The 11,930-nt window shown below is 42.5% G+C and overlaps 1 protein-coding gene across 1 annotated transcript; it reads left to right on the forward strand.

Annotated features, from left to right (window-relative positions):
• Positions 1–4,609: 4,609 nt before the first annotated feature.
• On the forward strand, positions 4,610–6,909 carry LOC123161317 (probable fucosyltransferase 8). Its single transcript, XM_044579155.1, has 2 exons — positions 4,610–5,062; positions 5,277–6,909. The coding sequence occupies exons 1-2, from the start codon at positions 4,843–4,845 to the stop codon at positions 6,764–6,766; spliced, it is 1,710 nt and encodes a 569-aa protein (XP_044435090.1). The 5' UTR covers positions 4,610–4,842; the 3' UTR covers positions 6,767–6,909.
• Positions 6,910–11,930: the final 5,021 nt, after the last annotated feature.

Raw genomic sequence — 11,930 nt, forward strand, 5'->3', positions numbered from 1 at the left:
GATTTGTTCCTGCCTTGACTTGTACTCCAAGATGACCATGTACTCCTATATATATGCCCACGAGGCTCAAGCAATACAACAAATATTCCATCAAATCCCTCTCTCCCTTCTAACATTTTTGATGTCTAAAAAATTCGTCATGCAAACACATAATAAATCCTGAACAAAATATCTCGTTGGTTCAATTTTACCCATAATAATAATGTGTTCATTGTATTTTTAGGCATTTTCTATTTTAAACAGTGCAAAACATAAAAGATATTAACTTACAATGCACTGGAAAACACAGAAAATCGAGATGGCCCAAAATACCCACGGTTATTCTACGGCCCAACGCAGCAGCTAAAACCGTAAAGAAAATAAAACAAAAAAACACGCTGGGCTAAGGCAACCTGGGCTGAAGCCCGTGGCCGAAAATGGCCCATTAACGCCCGCCAGCCTGGGTCATTGCTCCGCGCCACTATGAGCTGTCTGATCGAATCGAACGGCCTGCACGGCTTGCGGCCGAAACAAAACAGCTGACCTGGGCTAACCCTATGTCATTTCCTCCCCAGCTCCCCTGCATTCCACGCTGCACCAGAGGCAATGGCGTTCGACAACGGCCCGAAGGCGCGCTGGCCATGGCGGTGCGGCGGCTGCGCTCGCTGGAGGAGCGTGCAGCAGGATGAATCCCACATGCTCCCCCTTCAAACGTGGCCCCGGCGTCCGTGCACATGCGCATCAAGGAGGAAGAAGGGGAGCCGGCCACCGCGGCCTGAAGGGCGACGTTGACCCGCGCGGCGTCAGCCACACAGGGGCACATCCATTCGGGCGGCGACGGCGGCTCAAGTTCTTTCCGCACGTCGTCCCGAGGATGGCGGCGTCACAGCGTCTCCGCCCTCGCACCGCGGTGGATGCAGTGCGGGCCCCGAAGGGAAAAGGCGGCTACGCGGCGCATTAGGTGAGAATTCTCCTCATTTCTTCTCCAATTAGTGTACATTAGTGCTTGATTTTGGGGGAAAAACAATCCTAATTTCAAAATTATGGTTCTACCGAATTGGGGAGAAAACTAGGGTTCTTGAACAAGGGGTTTGCTACAGTTGATGTACGTGTATCCCTCTGCCTTCTAACTTGATAATCCAAACAGAAACAACACTTAAAAAAACAATCAATTTTAATTAACAGGAACTTAATCATGAGCATTAATTCTTCAGAAGCATAAGTAAAATTGATTAGGCATAATAGGCAGTAGAGATCCGTGGCAAATTAGTATATAACATGATGGTTTACAGAGGGCATCAAGATAGTAGCATGCATATTTGGGCTAACCAGGGGCTGGAACTTGCAATGTTGATCATGAGCCCTAAACCTGACATTGATCTAAACATGATAGCGATCTACTGATCAACAATAAAGGGATCTATTGCAATCAAGATTGATGACTGATACCATTGTTGGAATAATTATGCATCTCTGGGATGCCATTAGCAGGAACTGATTTCATCTAGATCACACAATAATCAAGAACAGAGATGGGTTTAGGGTTTCTTTACATGTCACGGGAGTGGACATGATTGCCTGCTCGGTGCAGGCGTGATGCAAGGGTGATGTAGTCGAAGCAGAGGTTCTCCTCGACGTCCAGATTCCTTCAGGACGCCACCGGGTCTGGCTGGGGATAGCGGCGGCAGCTGGCTTAGGTCTTCCCGTCGTTGCAGCACTCCCCCTGATCGGATGGGGTGAGAATATCGGGAGGAGAGTAAACCTTACGTGGATTGTGATCGAGCAGGTGGCCAGCTCTCTCCCGTATCCTTTTAATATGGCGCTGGCGACAGGGGACCCAAAACCTGAGTTGGTTTTTGGGCGCCCCCGATCAGGGCGCGTTAGTTCTAATCGAGGCTCACGTACGTTAGTACGTGGACCCCTTCACTTATCGTTATCCCTTAATTTTATTTTCTGTTAAACTAATAGATCTAACTGGCCTGTTTAAGCCGCTAGATCAAAACCAACACCACCATCACTGATCCGGCTAGCCAAATCTCTATTTTCACAAGAAGCCAACACCCTAAGTGTGGGAAAGGCCATTTGGTGGATGGCTTTCATATACTATATATTTAGAGATGAAGATCTTTATCACCGGATGGTTGAATGGTGTTCTTTTAAAAGTTCTTAGATAAAGAACATGCAAGGTTTACCATGGGAGATATACATGAAGGCATTTGTGACATCATTAGTCGACAAGATGAAGTGTTGCTCAGTCACTTAAGGTATGGTCCAATTCAATGGCTGACCACCGCCGCTCCCTGCTCGTCGTCTGCGTCTGTTCCATGCTGGACGTCGCCTCCGTGCATGATCCCGACTTCACATGATTTCCAGTTTCCAGAATTTTGTAACCAGCGAAAGTGAGTTGGCCAACCGGATCGCATATATATTCGTGTTCTGATTCATGTGTGTAGTGTAACTTGCAAGGCAAAATGAACAAAATTGGAAGGATCACAAAGAGTGACTTGAATCCATAGGAAGGTGAAGTCAAAGTGAAGATTGAAGTTTAACATTGGGTATAAGGATAGCCCAAAATAGAACCCAAACGTGGAAGTTATGACAAGTTAAAAGGGGCACATATCGACACACCATGTTTTGGCTATCATGTTTACATCCTCGAAATTGCCTCAAATGAGAAACGGTTAAGCAAGTAAGTTCTTTTTCTCGATGAAACGAACAACCTTGCTTTTGGTTCATCTCCATCTGAAGTTATTTGCAACCTTCACAACAAGGTTGAGCACAGAAGGTTGCAAAATTAACTCGGAGGCTTTGAGCCACCTCCGACCCACCTTCGAGGCTTAACAGAAGGGCACAACCCCTCACCGGGAGGCCCCACGGAGGGGCCCAAGAATGGATTCAAAAAATGCTCATGAATTCAAAAATATGTTGATGGACTTGATAAATGTTTGTGGATTCAAAAAATGTTCATGGATATGGAAATTGTTCGTGGATTCAAAAAATGTTGATGAATTCAATAAAATGTTTGTGAAGTCAAATAAATGTTCATCAATAAAAAATGCACATGAATTTAAAAACGTGTTTGCGAATTCGAAAATTGTTCAATAAATTAAGAGAAAATAAATATTCTTACTTTAATAAGTAAAAGACTCAAAAAATAAAATATTCAAAATAAATATTTTTACGTTAGTGACTAAAAGACAAAAATAATAATAAAAGGACTCAAAAACCAATAAAAGACTCAAAATATATAAAATAAAAATGTTCACCATTTAGAAATAATAAAAAGATAAAAAAATTGAAAGACTGCAAATATAATATCAATGTTTACCATTTACAAAATAATATTCTTACTTCAATAATAGCTATACCAAGACTTTTTTGACTTATATAACTAATAAAAACCTAAAACACATGATAAGAATATTCGGGAAGGATGCGTCATGGGTTTGGGTTTCTGTGTTGAGCCCGGGCCTTGGAGATAACATGCCGGATAGTCCGGACAATGACATTTCTCTCCCACATATGGTCTAGATTTGGAGGAGCTGGACTGCTCAACCGGTTGAATTTTAGGGAGCCTACTGGGCATCATTAGATGTCCGAACACGGTCAAAATGAGCTTTGGCCTTGGAAACTATCTTAATCATTTGTTTGATTCCTTTATATATGTGTTATAGTCCGTAGCAATGCACATCCATTCTACTAGTCACCTAGTCACCGTAAAAGAGGAGTTGGTACATTGTTGTTCGGCACACATTCATTAATGCAAAAATAAAAAAAGTTGAAAATAAGGCACCAAATCAATTTTAAAATCAAGTCATTAATGCAATAAATTAGCGAGAGAATGTTTAAATAAGTAGTGATATTTTTCACGCCAAATCAATTTAAAAACCAAGCAATTGATGCAATTAACTAATTCGTCAAATAGTTAACTAGGCTTGCATCTATACCCGTATAAAAGTACTCAAAAGGGCAGATCGAACTAATCTCGGCCATCAAACCAGATCAATCCAACGACTCAGGCTCCTCAATGATGACCGCTCAACATATTTAGCGTGAATTAATACCATATCAAATATTAGTGTCAGCATTAGTCATATAATTAACACACAAATAATATCCTACCTAATATATGCGTGCAATTAATATACTATCTAATATTAATGTGCATTGTACGTAGGCATTTACTAGTATTATTTGTGGCAGAGATTTATAAAAATCGTATTTTCCTTAACAGTAGATTCCTTTTGAAACAGTCTATAATCTATCGCTTCGCATGCATCCAGTATAATTAGCCACCAACATCGCCACAACACAGTCAATGCCAGCGCAGCCAAGGACAATCTGTCACATGACATCACTGCACTCATCAAATAATGTTTTATCCCATAGCAATGCACGGATATTTAGCTAATATATAGTGTGAAAATATATTCAACGATGACTCTAATGGTATTGATTTGATATTGTAGAAGCTAATACAGTACATTTTCTATAACTTTGACAAAAGATTATAAAGTTTGACTTAAAAAAACTAATATTAAGAGTAAACAAAATCGGCGAGTGTGCGAAGAGTTGCCTTCATATCGTGCCCGGTAGTCCCAAAAACACGTGCGTCCGTCACATGCTAGTTCCAAGCCTCCAGCCACGACGCTCCCACGACATGCTGGCTCGGTTATTATCCGTGGTCAACCCCACCTGCACGCCAAAGCGAATCGCCGCGGATCACGCGACGCAACTCTACGGAGACGTTAATCGATCAATCCATGACGAGCTTACGGATCTTGTTAAAACCATGCTGGGGCTTTCGTGGCTCGATCGGGCGACGTATACTCCGCATGTTGTTGCGTTGGGGAGATACAGTAGATGATGGACAGGGGCGGCAGCAAGATGGCGGAAGGTCGTCCGGTGGCGGATGCGGCGTGGGGCGCCGGCGCGGCGAGGAGGAGCCACGGGATGGGCCGGGCGGGCGTGCTGCTCATCGTGTGCCTGTTCACGCTGCCGTTCATGGCGCTCCTCTTCGGCGGCCGGGCGGGCGCGCTGGCCGTGTGGCAGAACGCCGCCAAGCTGACCGCCATGGGTGGAGGTACAAGCAAGCTCTCCCTCGTGATCGATTTGCATGTATGTACTCACGATTAGGTGCAAAGTCGCCCAGCTTTGCCGATCCACACGACACAAGCCTGCTCATGCTTGATCGAATTTGGGGTTGGGCACATGAACGAAATCTAATCATCTCGTGATGGTCTTACATAATCAAATTTTTGTAACATTGCAAGTTCTCGTGTTTGATAATTCCTCAGGATTACTGAACGTCTCTCGTCAGAGCGCCGCCGGTGCGGACGAGCTCTTTGGCGGCCTGCTCTCGCCAGGTTCCGACCGACGCGCGTGCCTGAGCCGCTACCAGTCCCCGCATTACTACAAGCACTCCCCGTACGCGCCCTCGCCGCACCTCCTGCGGAAGCTGCGCGACTACGAGGCGCGGCACAGCAGGTGCGGCCCCGGCACGCCGCCGTACGCCAGGTCCGTCGACCACCTCCGGTCCGGCGGCAGCAGCAGCACGGAGGACGCGGAGTGCAACTACGTCGTGTGGATCCCCTACAATGGCCTCGGCAACCGGATGCTGTCTCTGCTCAGCACGTTCCTCTACGCGCTCCTCACCGACCGCGTCCTCCTCGTCCACTCCACGGACGACTTCACAGGCCTCTTCTGCGAGCCGTTCCCCGGCGCGAACGCGACCTGGGTGCTCCCGCGGGACTTCCCCGTCGCCGACATGTCCTGGCTCGGGGTAGGCTCCAACCAGTCGTACGGGAACCTCCTCGACGGCAAGAAGATCGCCAACGACCCGGCCAAGGCGACGGCGCAGTCGGTGCCGCCGTACGTGTACCTGCACCTGGCGCACGACCTCCGGCGCTCGGACCGGCTCTTCTACTGCAACGACGACCAGCTCGTGCTGGCCAAGGTGAACTGGCTGCTGGTGCAGAACGACTTCTACTTCGTGCCGGCGCTGTACGCCATGGCGGAGTTCGAAGGTGAGCTCCGGAGGCTGTTCCCGGCCAAGGAGAGCGTGGCGCACCTTCTCGGCCGGTACCTGTTCCACCCGTCCAACTCCGTCTGGGGCATGATCACCAGGTACTACCACACGTACATGGCCCAGGCGGAGGAGAGGATCGGCGTGCAGATCAGGATGTTCTCCTGGGCAACCATCCCCGTCGACGACATGTACACCCAAATCATGGCGTGCTCCCGGCAGGAGCACATACTGCCGGACATCGACGGCGACGAGGCGAACACGAAGACCACCGCGGCGAGGAGCAGTGCCAAATCAAAGGCCATCTTGATCGCGTCGCTCCAAGCAGACTACTACGACAGGATCAAGTCAACGTACTACGAGCACGCGGCCAAGGGCGGCGGCATGGTGGGGGTGTTCCAGCCGAGCCACGAGGAGCGGCAGATCATGGGGCAGCGGCCGCACAACCAGAAGGCGCTCGCGGAGATCTACCTGCTCAGCTTCTCCGACGTGCTGCTCACCACGGGGGCGTCCACGTTCGGCTACATGAGCAGCAGCCTCGCGGGGCTGCGGCCGACCATGCTGATGATCCCGGAAGACGGCAAGGTGCCCGAGCCGCCGTGCGTGCGCGCCGTGTCCATGGAGCCGTGCTTCCACATGACGCCCGATGTGGAGTGCCAGGGGAAGGCGGTGAACAAGGAGGAGCTGTCTCGACACGTCAATGAGTGTGAGGATGTAGGCAAAGGGATTAAATGGATCAAAGGTATCAAGTTATTTGATTGATTAGAAATCAACAGCGCTCGTCATCAACCCGATGCGACAGAAACTTTTGGAGTAGCTAGTTTTTGTAGCGATTTTCGATCGATTGATGAATCTATTTATAACTCTAAAATTGCACATTTGAGTTAGAGTTGCACATTTGTCCACAGCAGTTTGCAGTCGACTCATTAAGTGACTTATTTTTTAAACCTCAAGTGCAAGTGACTTTTGATATGTATAGTTGCCTGAATTTTTTTTGGGCAAGTCACATTTTTTCACATACTACTCCATGTTATAATAGTAATATCCCCGTCCCTGTTTATTGGGCCCCCTTTGTATTTGTGTCAATTTTGACCGTACATTTAACTTGCAAAGTGTTAATGCATGGCACCAAAATTTATGTCGTTGGATCGTTGAACATAGTGTCCGATAATATTATTTTTGCTATGTATAACTTATATTTTATGAGTTAAAATCATGGTCAAAATATGACCCTAAATACGAGTGCACTAATAAACCAAGACAGAGGAAATGTTGTGCACACTGACAATCTATGTATGACGCACAGATGCTCACAATTTCGTTTGATCGAGCTCGCCACTCCGCCACCATTCATCAATAGGTTGACCCATATAGAGAAAATCACACGATTCGTCCCTTAACTTGTTGGTGCATTACTAAGCACAAAAGTATGTAAGATTTGCTCATGTACCTGAAAACCTCTCAATACGATCACTAAGCACAAAAGTATGTAAGATTTGTGGTCCCTTATACGACCCCTCATACGCTCTAGCACTGCGGTACCGCCGTGTGGCCTCGCATTTTTTTGCGAAAGACCCCTTGTAGAGAAGGGAGCCGTCGTTGTTGTCGGAGGCCCATGTCGCTGCTCATTGTCATCGTCGCCAGAGGCACCACCTCGCCACACTTCCGATTTCTTCGTAGGTTATTGCATTTGCCTCCGATGGACTCATTCCACGAAGGGGACAAGGTCCTTGTGGACAACGTGGAACGAAGCGGATCGACGTGGTTTGGGCTGGGATTTCACCCGCCTTTGCCGAAACTACAGTGAAATTGGGAACCACATGGAACTGTTCCTGGCCTGGATGACCCACATGGATTGGGCCAAAATCCATGGCAATCTACGTGGTTTAGCAGCTAACCAAACAAAGTGATGAGGGATATTTGTGGGGAGCTCCTATTCAACGCGTTTTGTGTCGAACAGCCACTTGACGCATGCAGGCACCCCGCGAGTGGGCCGGCCCAATACTGGGCGCTGTAGCGAGCGCGCCTGTTTAGCGCAGCGATGTTAAAAAAAAGCACGCTAAATCTTCCCTAGGATTCGAACTTTGGAAGTCCTTCTTAATCTTAAGTATGAGAGAAGCTAACCAGTGGAGCTAACAACATTCATGTAAAAATTGGAGTGTGATTGTATAAGAACTAACTTCAAAGCAGAATCAGGACAGGTTTTTTTTTCGAACTTTATTTGGAAATTGTGTTTTTTACAACGAACAATGTTTGAAAATCCGAAAATTTATTGAAGAACTCGAACAATTTTTCAAAATTTCAAAAAATAAAATAAAAACGATTTTTCAACAGAAAGAATTTTGAAATTCCTGAACATTTAATGAAAATGCGAACATGTATTGAATTTTGAGAACAAAAAATTGATAATGCGAACAATTTTGGCAAGTGCAAACATTTTTTGAAATTCCGGTCATTTTTGAAAAACTCAAACATTTATTTCATTCTGAGCACAAAATTTGATAATGGGAAATCTTTTTGAATTGTTGAACTTTTTTCAAAAGTCCCGACATTTTTTGAAAACACAAACAATATTTGAATTTCTGAGACAATTTTTAAAATTCTGAACAATTTTTTATAATGAACATTTTTTGAAATGTTGAACAATTATGGAGAAGCAGGAACAATTTTTGAAATTCCCAAACATTTAAAAAAAATGCAAACATCATTTGAAAACAGGGACAATTTTTAATATTGTGAACATTTTTGTAAACATGAACATTTTTCACATTATGAGCAATTTTTTAAAAATGGGAACATATTTTGAAATTCGCAAACATTTTTAAAAATGTAAACATCATTTGAAAACAGGGACAATTTTTAATATTCTGAACATTTTTGTAAACATGAACATTTTTCGCATTATGAGCAAAAAAATTAAATCGGGAACAATATTTGAAATTCCCGAACTTTTTAAAAATGCAAACATCATTTGACAAAAGGGACAATTTTAATATTCTGAACATTTTTGTAAACTTGAACATTTTTCGCATTATGTGCAGAGTTTTTAAAACAGGAACAATTTTTTGAATCACGAATATGTTTTGAATTTTTGAACAAATTTCGAAATGAAGAACAATTCTGAAAATCCCAACAAAATTGAAACACGGACAAATTTTGAACACGTGACCAACGTTTCGAGAACAAGAACATTTTTGAATTTGTGATCAGGTTTTTAATACAAGAATAAAAACATTCCAAACGATTTTTGAAAAACCAGAACATTTCTTGAAATTCCTGAACAAATTTTTAAAATGGAAATAGTTTTCGAATTTATGAACAGTTTTTGAAAAAATACGACCATTTTTAAAAATGGAAATAGTTTTCGAATTTATGAACAGTTTTCGAATTTGTAAGCATGAACATTTTTTATGTTTCTGAACAATTTTCAAAACATGAACTCTTTAAAAAACTTTAAATACAAACAGAAACGAAAAAGAAAAAAGAAACGAAAAAGAAAAAAGAAACAAAAAAGGAAAAGAAAAGAAAAATAAAAAATGAAACGAAAAACCAGAAAGAGAAAGGAAAACCGGTTCAGGGAAACACTGCAGCACGTAAATGGGCCCGGCCCAGGTCATCGTTTGTTCCTTACTTCTGTGCGAAAGACCAACACTTTGACGCAACGTGCGTCCAATAGGAGATTCCCTGCGCTCATCACACCGTTGTTTAAACCAAGTAATCATGAGATTTCCTAGAAAATCTCTTCGATATTGTCAATAATGACTAATGAATGCGAGAGATCTCGATATCCTTTGTTTAATGTGTTTCTGCAGGAAATGACCTAAACATGGAATGAAATCATCACACACAAGGAAACGTGAAGTTTGGTGGAAGAGAGAGAAGGCAGTTGGAGGCGCACACAAGTCAAGAACCGACGAACTTTGTCAAACAGCTGTGTAACATCACCTCTTGAGTTACCATTAAGTCTTGTCTCAGATATTTTCCTGAATTTCTCGGCAACTGTTCAACCATCTCCTTCTTACAGTATACATATGGGATTTTGTGTATCTGCAGCCAGATGGGCATTTGCACAAATTCTACCTCCTCCACTAAAGCAAACCCATCATACTGGTGCAGAAGAACGACCCATAATCAGAAGATCCAGGGCCCCTCTGGATAATCCTCTCCCAATCACCAGGACTAGAGGTTCGCACCACAAACAAATTAGGTCCAACTGGCCTAAATCAAATCGCTTGTGCAGGATTCCATGCAGCTCTTGTCTCACGAAAACTGCAGCCCGACTGACCGATTTTTAGGTGTGCACCCTTGACAAAGCTAACCAGGAAATCCTCAAATTTCGGGGTCATCCTTGTTGTTCTCAAGATCGTCGAAGACCTCATCTTGCAGGTCAAGCTGATCATTGAACATGTCCAGATCGCGATGGCCACGGCGTTTTGTGCCACTTTCGGTAATTGAATGTGCAGCTGATGCGGGCGCCATCAGCCGAAGTTGTCGACAAGAGAGAACCAAGGCAGAGGAAAACCTCTGTTGGCCTGAAATAGAACTCTTAGATCGATAGGGACTTGGCGGCGGGAGTTCACCACGGAGGAAAATAGATCCTAGACGTTGCGTAGGATAGGGATCGTAAGACACACATAACCGCAAAGCTCTTTTTACCGGTGGTGGTATGTACCGGCAAACAATTCACCGCTCGTTTGCATACTGAGATTAAAGCCGCCCTGCTCCATATAATAGTAAAATTTTGATTTAAATACTATGCAATACATCTCTGACTTGTACAAGCAACAGGCCCACATGTGTACTTCTGTCAGTTTTTGTCATAAAAAGCTATGCTAGTTCCCATGTAGGTGCATTCAATATTTCTCCTCTCCATCTCAACACTCCATGCCTTTTATTTTCTCTTTGACAATTTCAATCAATCATATCTTTTAAACTACAATTTTGTTTTCTAATATATATATATATATATATATATATATATATATATATATATATTATATATATTTGTAATTCTGATGGCAAGAACTTTAGAACAAGACCAATTTTGAATATGTTTTATACTCGTTTCACTATGTGAAATAGAATATTTCAAATATATGAACCTGATATATTTTCAAATATATGAAGAGAATTCTAGTGATTTTTATTTCAAATATGTGTAACGTTTATTTCACTCAGCTAAAATTGATTTCACACGTTCAAAACTACTGAAATAGGTCAAATAATATCTGAAATATGCTAAAATTCTAATGAAGTATTGAAATAATATCTGAAACATGATGTGTAAATATGTGAAATTGATATTTTTTTGATCTCTGAAATTCGTGAAATAGCAAAAATACAATTGAAATATATTTCGTAAAAGACTTGAAATCAGCTGTGTGTTAAATTGAGTGAAATCATTTTGTCAAAATAAGTTATATCCAACTTTTGAAACGAGTGAACTAAGTTTTCCGAATGAGCAGAATCTATTTTTTAAACACAACGAAACATACCTTTTGGAATGAGTGAACCCAGTGTTTTGAATGAGTGAAACATGTTTGTTAAAATGAATGAAATCACTTTTTGAAATGAGTGAAATCTTTTTTTGAAAGATAGAAATCATTCTTTTAAGCTGAGTGAAATATTTTTTTTCAATTTAGTCAAATTAACCGTATTGAAATGATTTAAATATATTTTTTGGAATGAGTGAAATATGTTGGTTAAAATGACTGAAATTACTTTTCGAAATGAGTGAAATCATTTTTTGAAATGATAGAAATCATTCTATTAAGCTGAGTGAAATATAATATTTCAATTTAGTGAAATCAACCGTTTTGAAATGCTTTAAATATATTTTTTGAAATGATTGAAATCACTTTTTGAAATGAGTGAAATCATTTTTTGAAATGATAAAATCATTCTATCAAACTGAGTGAAATATGTT

The sequence above is a fragment of the Triticum aestivum genome, chromosome 7B (genome assembly GCF_018294505.1).
Source record: "Triticum aestivum cultivar Chinese Spring chromosome 7B, IWGSC CS RefSeq v2.1, whole genome shotgun sequence".
Lineage (NCBI taxonomy): Eukaryota > Viridiplantae > Streptophyta > Magnoliopsida > Poales > Poaceae > Triticum > Triticum aestivum.

Bases quoted from the DNA above. Each gene is read 5' to 3' on its own strand.
- LOC123161317 (XM_044579155.1), top strand. From the start codon at position 4,843: ATGATGGACAGGGGCGGCAGCAAGATGGCGGAAGGTCGTCCGGTGGCG. The intron at 5,063-5,276 runs GTACAAGCAAGC...ATAATTCCTCAG, and splicing joins GCTGACCGCCATGGGTGGAG to GATTACTGAACGTCTCTCGT.